This window comes from Ailuropoda melanoleuca, chromosome 1 (assembly GCF_002007445.2).
Source record: "Ailuropoda melanoleuca isolate Jingjing chromosome 1, ASM200744v2, whole genome shotgun sequence".
Taxonomy (NCBI): Eukaryota; Metazoa; Chordata; class Mammalia; order Carnivora; family Ursidae; genus Ailuropoda; species Ailuropoda melanoleuca.
Genome location: NC_048218.1, coordinates 76809544 through 76832736, shown reverse-complemented (window position 1 = coordinate 76832736; position 23193 = coordinate 76809544). Strand labels below are relative to the sequence as shown.

The window sequence follows — 23193 nt, the reverse complement described above, 5'->3', positions numbered from 1 at the left end:
GAGCAGGTAGACTTCTTGCCGAATGGTGGAGTACAGAATTCCATGGGGACCTTTCCTTCTATAGCAACCCTACTGCCATGGAGCACAAGAATGAAAACTTGCAATCCTCCAAGGGCTTCTGTTGGGCTGGATTTCAGCTGGAAGAGTCCCAGCTCGAGCCTCTGCAGATGCTGATGTGAGAGGAGTCAGACTTTCCTGCCAAATTGGCTTTCACCAACTTCTACAAAGCCTGACCTAATGGGACTGCATTAGATAATGAAGGGTAAGGGGGTTAATGAATGAAGCCTGTAAGGTTAACTTTTGCCACGAGAAAGAGTGGGTGGTGACATTTCAGACTAGTCTCTTGCAGAATTCTTCTATCTAGTCTCTACCTTGTCACTTTTCGGCTCAAAAGGTTCCAATGACTCCCCAGGGCCAAGCAGTTTAAATTCAAGCAGATCAGCCTGACGGTCATGTTTCCTCAGCCCCTGATTTTCCTGGCCAGTCTCACTCTGTGTTACTCCCTGTACCCCAGTGCTCCCAGTACCCCCAGCCACCTGCTCATCCCTCTATACACCCTGAAGCCTCTTGCACCTGTGGTTATGTGCATGAAACTCCCTCCACCTGGAACGTATTTCTGTTAACACAGGACAGCTTATTCTAAGACGTTTACAAGAGTCTTTTAGAATCAATATGGCCTCCTGTGTCCCTGGTAGAGACTCTCACAGATCACTTTATATTTCCACTCCTTGGGAGTTCATAAGAAGAGCAGAAACCTTGTCTCAGCTATGTTTGTATCCTCCTTGGACACCATAAAAATGTGAAGTACAGAGTAGTCCATAAAAAATACTGGTTGGGGTGAAGATAAAATTCTCTCTCCTTGTATGTGAGATCTCTATGGATTCTGTAGGTAAGATAAACACCACAAACCTCACATAACTGAGGACTATTAGAAAATAGTGTCTTTTCTTTTGTATACTTTTGCATATCCCAACCCTAGACTGCTGATACTCTCAGGAACACATATCCATGGATCCCTTAGTCATCTCTGAGCTTCAGAAAGAAAAACCTTTAAACATTGCTCAGTATAATTGCTCCTATATGCTAAGAGTGAAGGGAAGGCATAATACGAAATGCTAATATAGTCACTGAAAATTTAAGAGCTTTTACATCTCTTGAAAGGCCTAAGGAGGACACACCCATGATGGCTGAAGAAGGCATATGTCCACGGTACACCGTAGGAGTGAATAACAGCAGTGTGAGCTCGTGTCTGTGTAGTGTGTCACATTTGATGGAGTGTGTTAGTCTTCAAGCGGACAAGGGAGTGGGGGGCCCGAGTTATACAGTGTGCAGCTGGGCTGATGTCACAACCCTCTCTGCCCCTCCAACTTTTCCTCTCCCACTAGAGGTAAGTAAGGAAATTTTGCCCCTAATTCTCCTCTCAATTTCCCTTTCTTGCCGTGGGTCCGTTAGTCTTTCCACAAGCCTCCCACTGTTGATCTATGACTTCTGCTCAGCGCTCCCCAGTGAAGTGACACTGAACTGAGCTCTGCCCCACTGTGCCACCCAGAGAACATCTCTCAGTTCTCTTTACCTGTTTGCCTCCTAAAAACAAGGTATTAAATCTGGGGTCTTCCATGCATTTTCCGGGTGCAGCCATCCGCGGAGGAGCTGGGCCTGAGAAGTGAGGCGGGAAGCCGGAGCCCTGCCCCCTGGAATAGTGCAGAACAGATGGCGAAGCTCCCCTTCGGGCTCATCCTAAGCCCTGCGCTCTGAGGCACGTGGTAGGGGCCATATAAACACAGCGATGTCCTGTGGAGGGAAGGCAGCCCTACAGCTGCTCCAATGCCCTCACATTCAAAATCACGAGTATTAGTCTAGACTGATGATTCTTAAGCCTGGCTTCACACCACGATTGCCTAGGAAACATGTTTAAAGCATAGATGCCAGGGTCCCATCTGCGAAGACTCTGATGCAGAGGCTGGGTCTTTGAAGAGCTTAATTCTAGAAAGTGCTGGAGTCACAAACCACTGCCCACCACTCTTCCCCTCATCTCCCACTCTGCTCTGTCCTTTCTCCCTGTCTCTTCCTCCTGTGATTTCTTCCTTTTCTCTTCTCTCCTCCTTGCTTTTGCCGCTGTCTGCCTTCTCTCTCGTCCTCTTAACTCAGTCGTCCCCAACAATCCTTTTCTACTCCTGTGCCTGCTTCGGGTAGGGCCTGAGCGCAGTGGGCGTGGTTTGGCCCTGCTCCCGGGGCGGGAGGGGGGGCGCGGGCTCAAAGCACCTGCTTCATTGACTTTCCTGACATCACCCCCAGAGCTGAGGGCAGAGGCAGAACAGGCGCCAGTATTGGACCTGTCCACAGACCAGGGCCTTCAAAATCATCCGGTCCGTTTACATAGGAAAAACAAGAGAAGGGAGAGGTCTCTCGCGAGGCCACAAGAGTGGTATCAGAGTCACGACTTCTGATCTCTTAGTTCCACGTCCTTTCTGTGATACAAGCGTGCTGTGAAGTTCCTTGACTCTCTTCCATCTAAGTGGTTGAAGTCGTGTTACAGAGATTGGCATCTCCTGCCCTGTTCTCCATGTACCTTGGAGTCGGCCTGAAGAAAAAACCCCATTTCCTGATAAGAGTTTTATCCTATATGGGGCGCCTGGGTGGCTCAGTCATTAAGGGTCTGCCTTCGGCCCAGGTGTGATCCCAGGGTCGTGGGATTGAGTCCCGCACCAGGGTCCCTGCTCCGCTGGGAAGCCTGCTTCTTCCTCTCCTACTCCCCCTGCTTGTGTTCCTTCTTTCATTGGTTGTCTCTCTCTCTGTCAAATAAATAAATAAAATCTTAAAAAAAAAAAAAGTTTTATCCTATAGAGAAAGCTTTGGGGATTAATGTGTCGGGCCTTCATGCTTTGTGTCTCCATCCTTTTCTGGTTCTGCATTTCCTAATCCCATAAAACAAAGAGATCTGCTCTCCCTGCCATGGCTGAGCTTGGCTGCTTTGGCTCCCAGGGGAGGAAGAGCCTGTTAAACTGAACTCTTCTGCCCTCTGCTGGCTATATCAGTACATGACAGCCTCATCTACAATTTTAGGGCAGGATTTTATTCATCTAGTCCACCAACTTTTTCAAAGCGCCCACTTCACAGAGAGCACTGTGTTGGTCCCAGGGTTGCAAAGAAGTAGACGAAAAAGACCCACTTTCATCAAACACTCCATTATTGAACACTTTGTGGCAGGTGCTGTGCTGGGGATTCAGAGATGACCAAAATTCAATCTTGGCTTCGAAAAGAAGTCACAATCTGAAAAATGACACAGGATTTTGAGCCAAAGAATCAAAGAATTTGCACTAGAAAGGACCACAGACACCTTCTAAGCCAATGTCAGTCATTACCGGCTTCCCAAATTAGGCTTCAGGCTTGCTGCACGTGGGTCTCTGGGACTGCCAGGACAGGGGAAAGCCATGTTGCAGAGATTCTGGGCCACGGCACACGATTCTGCCACAAAGTTTCATAGCAACAAAAGGCCTGAAGGGGAAACTGAGTTTGAAAACTGCAGATCTAATACAAACCATCCCCCTATAGGTACTCTGACCTGTACTCACAATCAATGCCCCATGTATAGCAGGTCTCAGAATCACTGACCTATGCGATCTTTCCTTTCACCCACTTGTCAGTGCCTTTGCAAAGTCCCTCCATGAGGGGGAGGCCTCCCAAGGATATCTCATGTGTGTCAAGAGCTCCCTTTTGTAGCTATTCGCACCATCACTCACTGCTGTGTCTGGCCAAACCCATCTATCCCAACGTTTTGCCCAGAACCAAGGACACTGCCCGGGACCACCGCTCTCTCCATGATGCCCCCAACTGCCATGCCCAGGGCTCTTCTACCAGTGGCTCTCCAACTTTTGACTGCAACCAACATAGGGAAAGCATTTTACATCATAATCCAGTGCACACACACCTCTGCGGCACTCATTTCTCAAAACGATACTTACCTTTACAACTGGTAATAAACTCTGGCATTTTCTAGTCCTTTCTATTCTTTTTTGTCTTTAATGCTGGGCGTGAGCCATTAAATTTACTGTGTGACTCATTGTGAGTCATAAGCCTTGGTTTGAAATGCTCTGCCTTGCACCATGGCCCCCGTGTGCTGCACTCTACCTGGACCCTTGGAAATTCCAGGTTGCTGCTCTCCCTACGGCTGCACAGCCTCACCTCATGGAGCACGAGACACCAGGCCTTGCTGCCCTGGGGACCAGTGCTCCCCTCTCATCTCCTTCCTCCCCTCTGCCTTCCATCCTTTTGGAGGGTCTCACGGCTATTTTAACAGCCAGGAATCTACACTGTTATACACCTTGGCCCCTGGCTGTACAACCAGCCATGTTTACTAACCATGGTGGGTTGAATGGTGTCCCCCTGCAAGCATATGTCCATATCCTAACCCCTCAAACCTGTGACTGTGACCTTTTTGGAAAAAGGGATCTTTGCAGTTATAATTAAGAATGTCAATATGAGATCATTCTGGATTATCCGGGTGGCCCTAAAACCAAAGACAATGAGAGACCGAAGAGGAGAAGACACAGAGAAGAAGGCTATGTAAGACAGAAGCAGCAATTGGAGGGATGGAGCCGCCAGCCCAGGAGCCCCGGGAGCCACCAGAAGCTGGAAGAGGCAAGAAAAACAGGACCCTAGAGCTTTGGGAGGAATTGGGGCCTGATGCTTGGTGTCCAGACGTCTGCCCCACCAGACCTGCAAGAGAAGATGTTTCTGTTACTTGAAGCCACCAATATTTGGTCCTTTGATCCAGCAGCCATCAGGAACTAACAGACTAACCAAGCCTCTCCTTCCCCTCAGCTCTGAGGGCACCAGACAGGGCAGGATTCAAGTCACTGTCACCTTTTGTACCTGCACCCTTTCCTCCCCCTCCAAACCTCAGGCCCATCACAGAGTCAGCCTTATCCTACCAGATGTTTTCTTCCAAAGGGGGGGTTCTCCTAATGGGCTTTAGATTCTCTTCTTGCAATTTGGCTGCTACTGCAAGACCGCACCCCACCCCCCTTCCGACATACATATCTGAATCAACTGAACCCCACTTACACATACAGTGGAATGTTTTCCCTGGGGAGTTCCTCAATGTCTGTATATGTCCCAGTTGGTCAAACTAGAAACCAGGCCTAGTGTGGCGGTAGAAGTGGTGGGTAGGTGTGCTGATTAAACCCTGGAGGAGTGCAATGATTTGCCCAAACCACACAGTAACTTGGTAGCAGGTGGGTACTTACCTGAATATGGAGGGGTTTTGGGTTTTCTCCTTCCCACAGCATTATGGGAAATCTACTCAGCTTTCAACATTTTTATACCACCATCTGCTTCTTTCGCTGTCTTCCTCTTATCCTACCTCCGCACTTCCTAGTCATAAAGATTTTCCGGTAAACTGATGAACCAATGCCATGCCCGGGAAAAAATAAACCCTTTGGCTAAGCAACATGTGGCAGCAGGGGCCAAAGGGAACGGAGTCAGCTTTGGGTTCCTAACAAGAGGACTAGTGTAGCCTGAAAGCTGCATTCTTAGACCCAAGGAGAGGTGAGATCAGCTCTAGTAAGAAAAGATTCCTGCAACCAACAACAGTCTTCTGGTCCCCTTCAGTCCTCCGATTCCATGGCCACTGAAAGCTATGTCTTCCAGATCCTTTCGGAGTCCCATTTCCTGCTTTAAAAGAGGTTGGGCATTTCTGCATAGATTTACTCTTGGCAACTGCAGAGGACTGGTGCAAACCACATATGGCTTTGTCCTCCTAGAACCCGTAACCCAAAGGTGCAGACCTGTATATCCAAATAATTCTGAAACAAGAGGACTATCTGAGTGTTGTTTTGTTTTGTTTCATTGTAGCAATTTCTTTATTGTCTAGCAATAGTTTGTTTGCCTGTCTGGCTCCTGGCAAAAGGGTTTTCCTCAACAGCAGAGACGATGCCCTCCCATCTTAGTCTACCTACAGATTGCCTGGAACATAGTAAATGTTCACAAAATGCTGGTCAAATATTGAATGAATGATGACCCTAGTGTCTTCAACTATCATATTTACCCCAATAATTCACCTCTTCTTCTGTCATATTTCTCTCCCTTTCCTTTTTGATGGCACATTTAAGTTACCACATCTTGTAAATTCTATACAGATGTGTTTCTTTTCTGTTTCTCTCCATTGTTGTCATAGTGGACCACCACTCTAATTCAGGGCCATATTACGTCTCTTGTGAACTATTTAAAAAACTTCCTAACTGACCTCCCACTGTTGGCTCTTTTCCACAACCCCCAACCCAGTTCCTTCAAATATATTCTACTCGCTTGGCCCAATTCAACTTCTAAATACACATCTGATGATATCACTGTCTCCCTTCAGACCTCCAAATGCAAATCACTGTCTTCTAAAAAAAAAAAAAGTCCATACTCCTTATTCAGGTTTTTGAGGCTCTTAGGAATGTGGTTTCAACTTCTTCAGGTTTGGTTCCCATTGATGCTTTTTCCCTTCAGAAAATTTTCCCTCCAGAAAATACATGTGCTCACCAGCCCCTAAACTGGCCATACACTTTAGTCTCTCTTGAGCTGTTCATCCTGTTCCATGTGTCTGCAGTACATGTGTGCACATTTCCTTCTATCAAAGTCTACTCGCTCCTCAGAGAACATGTCCTATTTCATATTTTTCAGGAAAAAAATGAATCTAGAGGCAGAGTCGTCTTTAAAAAAAATACAAAATTATGAATGCAAAATTCTCTCCTATCATCACGGAGAGAGTGAATAGGGATTCATAGAACAAAATTATTGAGCATTATTGAGCATGAGGGACACTGAGGTAGGTGCCCTGGAAAACTGCCAAGCAGGAGGACAGTAAAGATAAATGTAAAATGCTCCTCACGCTCAAGAAACTTACAAGGCAGCTGCAGGTGCCAAGATATGCTAATAGCTGTCATCCAAGACAGCGCGGTTATGTTAAGTACAGGTTCACGAAACAGGTTGTGTGAACGTGCTGGATGATGTCCTTATTTCTGTCTCTAGGCATCTGAGACAGCATCCTAAAAGATGAGCATTTTTTTGTTGGACTTAAAGGAAAGGATAAGCCAGCCGTTGGTGAATGATGAGGACCAGAGAACTGCATCGTGGGGGATCAGTGTGCTGGAGATCAGGAAAGGCAGGAACACATGGTGTCTTTGGGGAGCAGCATGTAGTGCTGTGACTCAGGCTCCAATGTGGCAAGGCAAGTGGAAGGACAGTCACTGGGGGTGACTCTGCCCCACCTCTGGAGCCACACCAGGTCTCTACACAGGAAGCATCTAGTCACTGCACTAATTTGGGGTTGAATTTGCAGAAATGTGAAGCAAGGGGATGCTGCCTGATAAAGTCAACTCCTAGTAAGGTACTCATGGCAGTCAGTGAGAGAAGCAATGATCCTATGACCTGATTTTCAACAAAATACAGAAAAGGACCATTTTGCCATGCTCCTATGGCCATGCAGGGGACTCCCTCCCTACCGCCTCCTTGGTAACGTGACCTCTCTTCCAGTAAACAGAACTTCTGGGAAATAAGGCATTTTTCTTATCCTTTTGTCAGAGACCAAATAACTTGAAAAGACATGGCACAGTCTCTAACAGAACACTCCCCCCATCTCCCTGCTGCAAGCATCAGCAGAGAAAAGTCATTAAGTGTATGAAAAATTGTAGTTCAAACACACAAAGACAATCTAAAGACTCAGAATAAATGCCTCCCTTTCCTCTGTGGACGACATTACTACAAGAAATAAAACAAAACAAGCAAAACCTTAGAAACTCTCTAGACTGTATTCTTTACAAGATTTGTGAAGATTTGTACACACACAACCACACGCACACACGCACACACGCATACACATACATTACATCAGAGAATGTAAAAGAAAAGAAACATTAGATTGATAACAAAATTTTTCTCTGTCTCAATAAATTCCAGAAGACATTGAAATTAGGCCACCAAGTTTTGAGGGGAAAGAAAAAAATAAAGGATTGTGACCACAGAACATAACACTTAGCCAAGCTATTCTGGGGGAATAAGAGCAACAGAAATCTCAGACAGCCAAACCAACCACAGACCCTCTCTGAAAATATTTCTCACAAAAGTACTTCAAATGAAAGGAAGAAAATAAATCAAAATAAAGACCTCAAAAGTGGAGTGGGCTGACATAAAGATGGTGAGGAGAAATAAAATTGTAAAATTTAAAAGTCAATTCCTAAATTAATATTATGAAACATAATGCATGTGTCTAATAAAATTCTTGAAAGAAACCATATAAGCCATAAAGGATTTTCTTAATTTAATTATAAAATATTAAATCGTTCTAAGAAAACTGGAAATCCAAGTTGGCAGGGAAGAGGGTATGTGAAATGTCTCCCCATTCTATCAAAAGAATTAATAGCTTATGTAACATTCTTGAAATAGATGTAAGAATATGGGTAAAAATACATTTTCCAAAAATGTGAAGATAATCAGTGCTAGAATAGACATTTGTTGTTTAACTTTTTTTTTTTTTAAGGGGAAGAGAGAGAGAGAGCATGAGCAGGGGTGAAAGGCAGAGGAGGATGGAGAGAGAGAATCTTTTTTTTTAAATATTTTTTTATTATATTATGTTAGTCACCATACAGTACATACCTGGTTTTTGATGTAAAGTTCAATGATTCATTAGTTGAGAGAGAGAATCTTAAACAGGCTCCACACTCGGTGTGGAGCCCAACGTGGGGCTCGATCTCACGACCCTGAGATCATGACCTGACCTGAAATCAAGAGTCAGATGCTTAACCGACTGAACCACCCAGGTGCCCCTGTTGTTTAGCTTCTTATGGGAAATATAATTTTAAAAGTCTACCAATACTATAAAATAAGTTGTTAAGGGATTACAAAGCATGAAACAGAAATAATTTTTATGTGAAGTTGCACTCCTAATTTCTAAATAAAGGCAAATATATGTACATTTCATTTTCATCCTAAGATTTAGAAACACCTTTTTAAAACTTCTAAATTCTTGAATTTTATTTTACTTGGTTAGTTGTTTGGTTTTCTCAGTTAAGTATCTCACAGCCAGAAAAAAATCCTTCTTCATATTTTTTGTTTTGAGTTCATGGAGACGTCTGAACACCCCCATGGGCCTCCTTGTCAATTTCCTTTAGCCAAAGACCACCAGGAGCACATGTGTTACTAAACAAAGTTGGGGTTTTTGACTCATTGCAAAAAGCAAGGATGCAGTTAGCAACCTTGAAGCATCTCAGTAAGAGGGTATTAGAAAAGACACACTATAGCACTGGGACATGTGCCAGGTGGGGGAAGGTTCGTGGAAGTGGGCTGTGCTCTGGAATGGATATTATCAGAAAGTGGGGAGAATTCTATGATGGGGTATATTAATTATTCTTATCTAGAAGGCCAGGAGGTATGACTGGTAAAGAAATAGCAGCCACTCATATTGGCCACGATAGGGGGTTGTTTGGTCATTTTTTGTGGTTTGGGCAATGTGCGTGCTTCTCTTTGTCTTCAGATACACTTATAGAGTGATCTTACGCTCGCCTTGATCCAGCATCACCCCAGAGTGGTCTGGTCGAGGCTGGTGTTTTACGAATTGTTAATGTTCAACAGGTAAGCAGCACAACCTAACTGTGAAGGTAAGGCCAGCTCCCCGACGTCAGAGACTGCTTTTCTCTTTCTCATCTTTTATATAAACACTTATTGATATATGAACACACACACATTATCAAAAGTTTTGCATATTTTATTCTGTTAGAAACATTTATTCTTGTTTAATGCATCTATAATGGTTATGGACATATGTATATTTAAATCTTTAAGGAAGTAATTTATTTTAATTGTAGAAACAAAAAGGAACAAAAAAGCAAAAAGGAAAATCATTTGTACCATAACTGTCTCCAGTTGAATTCAACATATGTGAACAATTGGGACCAGAAACAAATTGCCTACTTATTCACTGATTATTAAAATAGTTAATTGACCTTACTTCAGTACTGAATAAGCAAAGCTTTCTGTGTTACTTGACTAAAGTTCATAGTTTTGTGATTTGCAGCCCCGATTCTCATTGCCCACAGAGCACTTGAAGAGATTACCCATGCCTCTCCCTACAGTGGAAGTGGAGAATCTTCTCATCTGCTGGGGAGAGAGATGGATGGATGCAGTTTGCGGTGAGGGGAAATGAATGCTTCCTCTCACCCACCCGGTGCCAGGTACAACATCTGCGGCCATTCTGATTCTTCTAGCAGGCACTAGGGTAGGATTGCTGTTCAGTATTACCTTTTCATTTTCTTTTAAAGACAAGTTCTAAAACTGACAATAAAACGTCTACCATAAATCAAAATGCTCCTCCCTCACTCCTTACTTGAGCAGAGAAAATCGCCCTCACCCAACTCCAGCCTACCTTGTTTTTCCGCCTTACTTCCAGCCCGTGCTCCCAGATTCCTCTTGTGCTCCATCTTCCTGACTTCTTCTTGGTACTTGGTTGCACTTACTGCTTTCTGGATACGAAGTGAGCTTTGCCTTTGGGTCTTCCTTTTTCACGCCAGCTGGGATGAACTTGGCTCCCTGGCAGCCCTAGCCTTGATCTCCTGACCACTTCCATACATCCTTCAAAACATACCTGCTGCATGACTCCTCTTCTGAAAAACCGTTCCTAGCCCCTTGCCCCTGAGGTTTGATTAGGTTGTCCCCTCTCCTAACTCAGCATTGACTCTCACACAATATGAGCCCTTAAGTCAGGGACTGTGTCTGTTACCTTTGTGAACCTAGAACTTAGGGCAGGCCAGGAATCAAATACAGTAAGCATATGTTGACTTTTGGATGAAAATGGAAAGAGTATAACTGTATAACCGTAGAATATACTTCATACCATTTTTGTCTAGGGGTGGCAATGGGTTTTTACTGGGTCATTCCACTGTATCCTTGGACTGGTACCCAGATCTCGAGTCTTGGCATCGCATTCTTCCATATGCCTTACTGTACTTTTCATCAGGGAGTCCACACTCTGCTAACCAGCAACGAATGCAAGTTATCTGTGCTTACTCAATGGTGTAAAATCAGCACAAAGATGCACACGGGGGGTATCGAGCACTGCCGTCCTATAACTCCTGTAATACAGATGCAGTTGTAGCATACACACAGACACCAAAAACTAATAATAATGAGAAGCATCTCTTGCCAGGTCACATGGGCCACATGAGAGGCAGGCTACAAATACCCACTCCACGTAACAGCATCAAAGGCACACGAGCATTGGGTTAATATTACACTGAATGTCGACAAGACTTCCCCTAAACTTCTTGTCATCTATTCCAGTAGATGAGTTTTGTACATTTTTCAGACATCTGTTTCCACATTTCTAGAAATCCAGCTTCCCTTTCTGTCTTCAGCTACTGGTCTGAAGTCCAGCTGTCATCCAGATGTTAGTGGGTGGCTGTGCCCTCTGGGCGAGGTGCTTGGGTCTCAATACCTGTCATGTTTTAAGACATACAGGCTTACTTAATTCTTCATTTCTTGGCCGTCTGCGCTCCTATACCAGATATCCGCTAACCAGCTCTCAAAGCTTGCAAAACTAAACATCTTGCTAAGACTCAGTTTCCCTTCCATAAGTGCGGATAATGATAGTGCCTATCTCAGGAGTTGTTAGTAAGGGGAAATTATATATATTAGCTGGCGACAGTCAGCACGTCCTTCCCTCCCAGCTTGGAGGTATCACAGTCCATGAAACATACACAGGATGGTTCTTGGTGGGAGGGAAGGTGTGGGAGATTATATTGCATCCAAGACAAGAATTTAGTCCATCAACTTTCTGATTAAGCATTTTACTTTGTGCCAGGTACTGGGGAGAGGTAGGTGAAATACAAGTGACTGTGGTAAACAGACACACATACAAACAGCAGTGACAACACAACATGACAAATGTGGTAGCAGGGGCAGCCCCAGGGGGGTGAGACTCTAAGGCTGCCTGAGGCTGCGAACGAAGACTTCACCAAGAGCTAGGGCTCCAGCTGATGAAAAGGCTCCTGAAAGGCAGATGGAGACGGGGTTCCCGGAGAGTGAACATCTCAGTTTGAGGAGCACTGGCTTGGTGGGAGTGGTGGGATCACAGTGGTGGAGAACTGATGTTCTGGGGTCGGAGACACCCTGGATTTCAACCTCAGCACTGGGACCTACTAACTGGGTTAGCATGAACAAATGTCTTAACCTCTCTGAGCTCCAGCCATACTAATGATGATCATAGTGCCTGCCTCAGACGGTTGTTTTCAGAATTAAATGAGACAATGCGCACAAAGCTCGTAGCACAGCACCTCAAACGTGGTGAATTATAATAGCAACTACTCATCGAGCTCCTTCTCAGTGAATGTTCCGTATTATTATTATCTGGAAAATGAGGCGTGCCTGGCTAATGAAACAAAGTTCTGTCCATTAGCAGGAACGATCTCCGGAAGAATTTAAGCAGGATAGTGAGCTGACCATATTAATAGAAAAATCACCCCTGGAGAGTGGTAGAGTGCAGGGCGGGCTGGACGAGGGGAGGCTGCAGGCGCGATGAATATTAAGGAGGCTGCAGAGTCAAGGAACACCAAATGATGAGTTTGGGCAGCAGGAAGTGGGAAGGAAGGAGGGGATTTCAAGCCAGTGGTACTTGGGAAGAACAATCAACAGGACATGTTGATCCATTTGTGTGGGGAGGGGTAAGGCAGTCAGGGAGGATCAGGAGATAACTCCCAGATTTCTGAGAAGCGGGAGGAGCAAGTTTGGATGGCCAAGTGAAGAGGTCAGCCTTGGTCATGCTGAGGGAACTCCCCGGATCAGGTCGATGGTTCTGTGGGCCTGGATGGCAGCAGCAGTGCTCCTAGAGCTGCAAAGACTGGGAGTTCCCAGGCGTGAGAACCTACTAGATGATCAGTACGTGTTACCCAGGAAGAACAATAGAGATCTTCCTGGGGAACCCCAGCGTGCAAGGGATGGGCAAGAGAGGGAGCATCACAACAGAGAGAAAACAGAAAGGGGAGGATGAGGCACAAGTGCTGTCATGGAATCTTCAGGAGGCGGTGCACAATGCAGCATCCAGAGCAGGTGAGAGACAGGCAGAAAAGGGGCAGACCCCCAGAAGCCACCACGTGTCTGCAGTTGACCAGCACCCCTGGACACACACTCTGCACAGGCCCGTTTGAGCATTCTCTGTAGCTAACAGAGGTGAACACAACTTCACATGCCCCCCAGTTCGCAAATGCTCTGGTCTCCTGCTCTTCCTGTACCTCTAGTGCACCCAACCACACAGAGGTAGATTCTTCCAGATGGCCTGGCTCTCTGCTCCTTCAAATCCAGATGGGAATCCAGACAAGCCACCAGAAGCCCCCTGCTAAAGCTGGAGAAGAATAAAGCCAGCCTGACACACAGTGGGCAGGTGGGACACAGTGTCCAAATCAGCCCACCTATGGAAACATAGCTAGCTGAACACACCAGCCGTGAACCTCATCTTCGGTTCTCAGGGACCACTTGGGATAGATGCTCTAAAGGTGGGCTATAGAAAGCTGTGAATGTCAGGAAACAATTAGGAGAGTGAATAGGAAAATTTCTGTTTCTTATGCCAAACAATAATAAAAGCAGGGTCCTCTCACAACAAACCATGAGTCAAATTGCCCAAGTCACAGCTATGCCTAAGGGAATAGGCACAGCAAATGCCTTCCCCCTAATGGGGTAGTCTCATGGACTGGGAAAAGGAGAAGATGCTGGAAGACAGGCACTGTCTGCCTCCACTACTCATGCTTCCCCTTGGTCATCACCTCCCTTGAATGGAGACACATAGGTCCACTGTCCCCTGAAAGATCCATATCCGCAGATCTGCCTAACATGCCCCTTCCCTCACCATCCCCAGGAACGAGGAGAGCCACAGAATCGGCTGCTAAGGTGTTTTCATTCGGGAAGGCAAAGGACCGTCTCCCTGCATCATGTGTAATTAGTGGGGCCATAGCTCACACATTCCTTCAAGACACAGGAATGCGTTCTCCGAGACACCCCCCACACACACACACAGTGAAAGCAAGAGAGATTGAGAGAGAGTGCCGTCATCTTGTAGTAAATTTCAACAGGTCCTCCTTCCCAGGAAATAAGTTTAGACAACACTGGGACCCACAAATTCCAAACCACTGACAGCCAGACACAGAGAGATTACAGATTTATTTGTGTATTTCTAACACACCACCTCCCTACCTGTCCCTGACCCCAGAAGGCTCCATGATGCACCTTTAAACCTGGTCCCCTCTTATTTTTATGAGTCCACATACATTTAAGTGGGAATTTCAAGCCCTAGTCTAGTGCTGTCCAGTCGAAATTTCTGTGATGATCTATATCTGCATAGCACAATGTGGTAACCGCTAGTCACATATGGCTACTGGGCACTTGATTTGTGGCTGGTGCAACTGAGGGACTGAATTTTTAATTTTATTTCATTTTAATTAGTTTAAATCTCAGTAGTCACATCCGACTAATGGCTACCAAACTGGGCAGTGCAGCTCTAGCGCCTAAGTAAAAATCTGAAACTTTCAGAATGGTGGGAGCAGACTCTCTAGGAGAGGGACTACATCAAGATGCGTTGAGGACCAATGTATAAGGTGGGATCACTGCCTGCTCCAAGGGGAACCGTGGCAGGTCAGAGGCAGCTGAAGACGAACTTGAGAGAGGCCAGGGCACGACAGGACCTGCTAGGGTTCTAATGGGATGCGGGAGATGGAAATGAAGCAAAAGGAGGCGTAGAGATGGAGGCAGAGGAAGTGGAGGGCGAAGATACCTTCCCGTGGGTTTAGTACTACCACCAAGCCTAAATCCTCCTTAGCCCCTGTGTAAACTTTAATGGAAGGGCCATTAAATATTCCCCAGAGTGATCCTCCCATTCTGCAGAGGGATGCACTGAGGCCCAGAGAGAGCTGTCCCGAGCGTACGTTGACTCTGCGGAGGAATCACAACCAGAGCGGTCGCCCCACTCCCACCGCACATGCGCAGCTCCACTAAAGGAAGGTAGAGCCGCGGAAGAACTGCAGGTAGACAATGAGCAGGCAGAGGGAGGCCCAGATGAGGCACCAGCGAAGCGAGAAGAAGTTGTAGCCCGAACCCTCCTGGGCGCTTGGCTTGGAGGCCCCTGAGAGGGTGTAGGTGGTCGCCTCCTCCTCCAGCAGCTTCTCGCTGGGCTTCCAGTGCACGATGCCCTCCTGGCAGGCCTCGCAGAACTCGCTGCGGTGCGGCCCCACGTCGGGCCGGCTGGCCACGTGGATGCGGTACTGGCCGCCGTCTTCTTCATAGCATTGCTCCCGCAGGCTGGTGATGAGGTTGTCCACCAGGCTCTCGATGTTCTCCTCCAGCATGCTCGACTCGTCCAGCCGCGCCGTGCCGCACTGGTGGCACAGCTGCTTGAAGACGCGCATGCGCACCGAGCCCACCCGCTGGGCGCGGTCCAGGTACATGTGGAAGAGGATGACCACGTGGGCCGACTGCCAGGTGTGCCAGCACCAGGAGCAGTGGAACCTGCGGGGAGGGGAGGGGAGGATAGAAAGGGTCGGCCTCCCTCCCAGTGACAGCCTGCCCTGAAGGAGCCCAGAAAGGAAGGGTCCCGTGTGCCTGTGGCTGGAGGTAAAGGCTGCTTGTTCACTGTCCCTTGGGTTCCTTAGCGCTCCACAGGCTCTTCCTCCTCCCAGTGAGCTCCCCCGGGCCTGGAGCAGTGTCCTCAGGAGCCTGGCACTGGAGCCATCTGGCTTCTAGCAGTCTTTCCAGCCTGCCTCCTGGACATCTTCCTGTGGCCTCAGCTCCCCCTAAGCTTAATGCACTCAGGACACGCACCTGTACGCTGAACAGGGCTCACTCCCCCGGTCTGGGCCTTATTTTTCATCTGTGAATTGCAGGGTGATGGTGTCCAATAAGGTTCTTTGCACTCAGATCTCCCCTGCCTTTACCTGTCTCTCTCATGCCTCCAACCTGCTCTGGGGAGACAAGGAGATGCCTCTAACCACTGAGCACAGACCACCAAGAATAATTAAGAGAATAGCTGCCAAGAATCCACCAGATGGACTGGTGGATGGGTGATGGGCCAACAGGGGGAGGACTACAGAGTTTGGTCCTTGTACCTTCACAAAGAACACTCTCTTACCCCTTGCCAAGTCATTGCCAGACCCCACGGCAGCCCTGCAGCAGAGACTGGAAAAGTGGATCCTAGTCTGCATCCTTCTGCATGCACATGCACTCCTGCACACTTACATGCACACAGGCCACACTTTAGACAAAGTGGGCCTCCTAGAGTCCCAGCCTCAAGGATAGTGGAAGGAAGTGGTCTGGGACTCATCTAGCCAAGCCCCACTCCCTCAGCCCCCACCCAGTGCTTGCACACCTTCAGTGTTGGAGCACTCATTACCTCTAGGACAGTTCCTTCCATCCGGAGAGGAACCTCTTCCAGAACCTGTCTACAGTCAGGGATCTACTGGGCCAAGTCTGCCCTCACTGCTGACTCTTTGAGTCCCCTGTACGATGGCCCAAAAGACCTCTGATGAGGAACTCAATTCAGTCCAACAGACACCACTTAGCACCTACTTTATGCCAAGCACCACACAGTCCAGGCTGTGGGGGTAGACATGAAGCCAAGCCTGTCCCTGAGGCCTGGATCCCACGGACAACATAAGCACAGACCAGTACCCAGCATAGCCCAAGGTCGGGTTGGCCAGCAGAGCCGCCTGATGGGTCCTAAGCCAGAAGGGGTTCCCCACTTATGCTGGGCCAGAGCTGTGGGGCACCAGGATTAATGCATCCTATGACTTACAGGGAGAGTGAGCCTATGCACAGGATAACACGAGAGCAGCAGTTCTGGAGGCCTGCTTGAGGCCAGCTGGGAGCCACCGGTCACCAGCCAGGAGCAGGACCAGCTGAGACCTGAGGCAAGGAGCAACCATGAGCCCGTGGAGCTCAGCCCCTAATCCCCTGAGCTCCTGGGCTCCAGGGCCCAAGTTCCCAGGCCTTAGCACTTGCAGAAGCAGAGAGAAAGAAAGCCATCCGTGCACACACAGCTAGCCAGAGACAGAGCCAGGACCCAGCATAGAACAGGTGCACAATAATGTCTCTGGAATTGATGCGAATTGAAATCAACCAACCAACGTCTGCCTCTCTGTCTTTTGTCCCAAAGACAAGTTCACTCTAACATTTACGGGTCTTAGAACAAGAGTACAAACGGAAGATCCCCACCCGCAGCCTGCCTCCTCTTATCACCCCCCCGGCATGCCGCACCGTACAAACATGCATGAACAACCCACTCTGTCTGTCCAAGTTCTGCGTGTCTATACCCCCAAAACACAGCCACCTGTTGGCCTCCCTGGGGGCCTAGGGGTACTATCTGTCCTTGAATAAGTGGACTCAGGGAGGAGGTCTGCATAGGCCCTGAAGGTGAGTTCGAGGCAGCTTGGGCAGGGAATTCTGTGGTCCTGATGCCAAATCACAGTCTAGAAGAAGGAGAGGCATGTGGGCTTCAGATGGATGTGTCCCCTTAGCCTCAACGACTCCTTGCACTATGGAAGACATGAGGTTCCTATAAGGTATAGGACGCTGGACTTTAAGGACCTAAGGGAAATCGTGCCCAAAACTAAGTCTTTTTGTCACAGACCCACAAACAGTAGAGCTGGAAGGGTCTTAATTTATCATCTAAGGCCAACTTCCTGGTTTTGCAAATGTGAAAACTGAGACCCAGAAAAAGAAAGGGACTTTTTGCAAGTTCACAGAATTAGTTCGCCACAAAGGCAGTTTCCAAAACATAGCAGGTGGACAATAAATGTTTTTGTATTCTGAACAAATCAGACTGCGTTGACTATAAACAGACCTAGGACCAGAGCACAGGCCCCAACCTTAAGCTAAAGGTTTCCTCAGTGGACCTCAGGGCCTCCTCCCCTCAGTCCCCACCGTTCTTTAAGAGATTATGAGAATGTGAAAACATCTAAAATATCAGAGATCATAGGGACATTATAGCTCTCCGTTTAGTTAGCAAACCAAGACCCAAAGACAGAATACAACTTGCCAAGGTCGCCCAGGGAGTCAGTGGTACAGCTGGGATTAGAACCCAGGCCTCTTTGACCTGCTTGGAACTTCCTTCCCTGCCCCCTAACCTGAGCTGACCCCAGGACCATGCTCCATGTATCTCTCTGCCTTCCCTTGGAAGATGCCCCCAGGGCTGCCTGCAGGCCCCTCCCACCTGGACTGCTCACCTGCCCGAGGCGTGCTGCTCCAGGTACTGCTTCCAGCCTGGAGCCAGCTCGTTGGGCTTGAGGCTGGGATCTATGATGAGTTCCCAGCTGTCAGCTGGCTTGGCCACCTCCATCTTCTCATAGAAGACTTTCTTCCACTCACAAGTGGTCAGGCTTGTACTCATGGTCCTGCTGGCAGAGATGGAAGCTTGAATTCAGCCTGAGTGAGCACACAGAAAGAGCCCGGGTTGATGCGGAACGGTTCAGTCTCTGTGGTCTGAAAATCCTCATCAACAGGACCAGGAAGAAACAGGACCCAGCACTATCCTTTGTCACCCTGGCACCTGTTTCTATGGCAGCTGGGCCAGGAGCCAAGAGCCAGGCTTGGGGAGAAGGGAAGTCCCAAGAGAGAGTTCTAGGGCCCGGAGCTGGGCTGGGGAGGAAGGGCTGGGTAGTGACCCTGAGTGGAAAGGGCAGACTGGGAGGCTCAGGCCCACATCACACCCACCCAGACCTTCAGGGGTCTCCACTCTCCTGTTTTCCCTACCACTTCACCCTACCGCTCTTCCAAGTATCCTGCACATTGTGTGCTACAGTGACTACGACACCCAAGGGAGCCAAGGAGAAACAAGGGCTGAGGAAATGCAGAGCCTGCAGCTCGCATTCTGCACCCCCCCACGGGTGGGGACCATCATTCACTCAGTGCCAAGCACCAACTGCTTGACCTTTGTGCTGGCCAAGGTGGGAATTAGCTCCCCCTTCATCCAGATCAGGAAACTGAGGTTTCCACAGCTCTAAGAGCCTCATCCAAAACTCAGATCCAGGCCTTCCAAAACCAAGCTCATTTGTTCATTTATCAGAGTACTACTGAGCTCTTAACACGTAGGGATTGAGAAAGAAGTAGGATGCCCTTTGCTCAGAAAGATCTCAAGCCAGTTGTGAGATGGAATGCAATCTGGCACGGGGTGAAAAGCACAATGATAACATTTCAGATTTCCAGAGTCTTAGAATTGTGAGAGCTCACATTTAGTTCCTGGTCCCAGGCCACATGGAAGAAACTGCTGGAGGAACAAGCTTGTTCTCTGCTGCAAGCTTCCACTGTCTCAGCTGCTGCTGAGAGAGGCCAGCAGTGGGGTATCAACAGTTCCCTGATGTCCAATTTCAATACTTTAGAGACTAGGAGGGAACCTGACTCCAGATTTGCATAATCCAGTTGAAGGCACAGACAGCAGAGGGAGGCAGCCCAGGCAGGGAAAAGACCAGGTGCTTTGGCACTTTATTCTGGCTCTGCAGCATATCTGCTTGGCCTCAGAACCCAGTAGTTTCCCTCAGTGGACTTCGGGCTTCCCCCCCTGCACAGGGGAGGCTGGCTAGATAATATGTAGGGCCCCTCCCAGCCATAATCCTCTTCTGATTCTTTTACCTGGAAACCAGATCCCTGGACAGATGGAGGCACACAGAGGGAACGGCATGCAGCATGGGAAAGGTGGCTAGGAACTGGAAGAGACTTTCCAGGGTTGAGTTCCAGTCTTGGCACTTGTCTCCAAGTGGTTTTTGTATGGGGGGAGGTCAGGACAACACCATTGCATCGTCTCTTAGAGAGGGGAATTGCTCTCCACTAGCTTTGTGCAGAAGACCTCAGAAAGGACAATACTATGTCTTAGAGCCCTTGACCACGGGCTCTAGAAGAGACTCGTCTTAGAAATCTGATTTCTTCGTTGACTTCTTTATCTCTTGACATTGAATTAAGACACCTGAAGTTCAGAAATGGGTAATTGCTTGGCCTCAGGACCGGGCTGCTCACACCTGCCTGGGGTCAGCTACCAGCTGAGGTGAGATGGGGGATCCATGAGTTCCCAGGAATTGAATGAATTGAGGCTGGAACCACATGCCAGGAATGAATCTGAGAACAAATGACAAAGAAGGAAAAGTAAAACAATAGAGGGTGAAAATTGTCACGGTTTATCTGTTTGTTTTTACCCAAATGATGCAATCCCCTTAGGCCTATCATCAGGTGTAATTTAGAAGAGGAGCCCTCTAAGCAGAGACCAACATAATTCATCTTTCTGTGCAACAGCGCTGTTTTCTTTCAAGAAAAAAATGTGCTTACGATCCAACCAATGAACAAAGTGACTACGTCAATTTTCTGCAATGCACTGGGTTGCTCCAGAAGCCACAAATTAAGAGCTCACTAATGTAAAAATGTGTGCAGCTTTGGCCCCGTCATGTCCTGGCCATTTCATTATACATCGCTGCTGTCTTTTTAATCTAGATAATATTTGTTAATAAAGGAAATTATATTCCTTTATAAAATAAATTACTATACCTATATTCTGTAAACAAAATCTGCAAAAGGGAGAGGAATAAAAAAAACTAGTCTCCTCTCCAATTTGGTATATGGGTTAATAAATATTAATAAGTATTTTTGTAAAATGTTCACTACTGAAACGTTAGTTATTTGAATAATACAGGGGATGGCAATGTAGAATCTAGAATCTGAAGTTAAAAATAGAGCTACCCTATGACCCGACCCAACAATTGCACTATTAGGTATGTACCCCAAAGATACGGATGTAGTGAAAAGAAGGGGCACATGCATCCCAATGTTCATAGCAGCAATGTCCACAATAGCCAAACTGTGGAAGGAGACAAGATGCCCTTCAACAGACAAATGGATAAAGAAGATGTGGTCCATATATACAATGGAATATTACTCAGCCATCAGAAAGTGTGAATATTCCATTTGCATCGACATGGATGGAACTGGAGGGGATTATGCTAAGTGAAATAAGTCAAGCAGAGAAAGACAATTATCATATGGTTTCACTCATATGTAGAACATAAGGAATAGTTCAGAGGACCACAGGGGAAGGGAGGGAAAATTAAAGGGGAAGAAATCAAAGAGGGAGACAAACCGCAAGAGATTCTGGACTCCAGGAAAAAAACTGAGGGTTTCAGAGGGAGGGGGATGGGGGGATGGGTAACCAGGTGATGGGTATTAAGGAGGGCACGTGTTGTGATGAGCACTGGGTGTTATACGCAACTAATTAATCACTGAACACTACATCAAAAACTAATGATGTGCTGCACGTTGGCTAACTGAACATAATTAAAATACATATATGTGTGTGTGTGTGTATATATATATGATTTTGGGAGGTGAGTAGATATCACTTGAAGGCATTTGGAAACTGTATGTAACTCTTACCCCACATATTTCAATACATAGTCTTGAAGGGGACTATGTCTCCTCTACCCGCGCCAGGCCCAGGAAGAACCCCTGTTATTGCCAGCCATTGTTACTGATGGGAATATGTTGTTCCAGAGGTATTTCAGGGCCCAAGAAGAAAAAAAAAAAAGACAGTTAAATAAAAGTGAGTCAGTGGTTCGGGATATTTCTTAACTAAGAAACAAGTCCAGGGGAAATGCAAGCTATGTCCGGTCTTCCGCTATCTCTCCACCATTCGAAGATCCGTGCAAGGTGCTGCAGGACAAATCCAAGGTTCCCAGGGAATCTTTTTCAAGGGTGGTTGAGGAGGCCTCTCCATCCCCAGGATGCAGCGCTTGGAGGCAGCACGGCCCGAACTCTACTCTTTGAGCGGGGGTCGACTCTGAGTCTCCGGAGCATTCACACAGTCAGAACAGCTCTCAGTGCATATAGTGAAACTACTCCCAGGAAATATTGCATGCTGCTTTTTTACCACTTGGTGGCATCCAGAACAACGCAGGCGGCCTGGATCCTTTCCCTGTTGGAATTCAAGGGTCAAACTCTATGGGCCACGCTTCGGGCACCCCAAAGTCTGTATTAAAAGTGGCCATCTCTACTCTCACTTTTTTGGGGGCCTTGTTATCCTAGACAAAAATTTCATGAAGAATTGTCACACTATGTAAGAGAAGTACATAAATAAAAAGAGTGCTTCCTGCTAGGAGGAAAAAAGAGGATGGGGGTTGGTTAAATGAGTTAGTGGTTCAGGAAGGAAGAACACACCGTTCTCTGCTGGAAAGACAGTCCAAGTCAGAGGGTCTGGAGATAGTTTCAGCGGATAAAGTCTATGCTGAATTCTGTCCAAGATGTTGAAGGCCTCCATCAGTGTGCCATAGCTATTCTCAGAGAACCTGCTGGTTTCTCTGATATGTCTGAGTGAAGTAAGAAGTCTATTTGAAAATTAGATATCCTCTTTGAGGGTTGGTTTGGGTAGATGTAGGGTTTTCCCCTCTTTTTGATAACTGGCATTATGTTGAGATTAGAGTGCCTTCATATCATATATTGAGCTGAGACTCAGTACGTGCGTGCGCACACACACACACACACACATACACACACAAAACCTTAGCTCCTCTCTGGGTCAATTCCAGGCATCATGACAGAATGATAAGGAAGCCTGGGGAAGCTTATGTCACCTGTTAAAGCTTCCCATCTAAAATGACATTTGTCACTTTCCCTCACATTCCATTGGCCTAAGCAAGTGACACAGCCAAGCCTAGCAGTGGCGCAGGGAAATAGATCTTGCCAAAGGCAGGGTGGTGGGGGGCGCTTTAGGAAGTGGCTCTGAATATTATGAACAACAATAAAATGCATCAGAGGACCCACATGAACAATGGGCCCTCCTGGAACAATGGAGCTGAACAGGTTCTATGGTGCAGGGTAGTTACAGATATGACATATATTTTTTAAAAACCAGGAAAGTGATTGTTATTATGTCAAGATAGTAGTTGTCTCAGTGCAGATGGGGGAGGTGACTGTAATAGACAATTATTACGTACCGTGGATGAGAGGGTTTCCAGGGGGCTGGCGAAGATCTCTCTGACATGGGTGTGTGTTATGCAAGTTTTCAGTGCGTAATTATTCTTTAAATTGTACGTGTAGGTTTCATGTACTCTTGTGTATATATGATTTATTAAACAATTTAAAAGAAAATGGACACCCCCTCCGCCTCCCCCTTTTCTTCAGATTGTCCCAAATTACCAGCATCTAGCA

At 47.1% G+C, this 23193-nt stretch overlaps 1 protein-coding gene across 1 annotated transcript; it reads right to left on the bottom strand.

Annotated features, from left to right (window-relative positions):
- Nucleotides 1-15011: 15011 nt before the first annotated feature.
- RTP2 (receptor transporter protein 2) lies at nt 15012-18506 on the bottom strand. Its single transcript, XM_002914822.4, has 2 exons — nt 18237-18506; nt 15012-15525 (listed from the first exon to the last, which is right to left on the bottom strand). Exons 1-2 carry the CDS (start codon nt 18398-18400, stop codon nt 15012-15014), a joined length of 678 nt encoding a protein of 225 aa, XP_002914868.3. The 5' UTR covers nt 18401-18506.
- Between the last annotated feature and the right edge of the window lie 4687 nt (nt 18507-23193).

Coding starts and splice junctions, on each gene's coding strand:
- RTP2 (XM_002914822.4), bottom strand. CDS start 18,400: ATGAGTACAAGCCTGACCACTTGTGAGTGGAAGAAAGTCTTCTATGAG. Junction 15,526..18,236: donor GAGCAGCACGCCTCGGGCAG/GTGAGCAGTCCA, acceptor CCCTCCCCGCAG/GTTCCACTGCTCCTGGTGCT.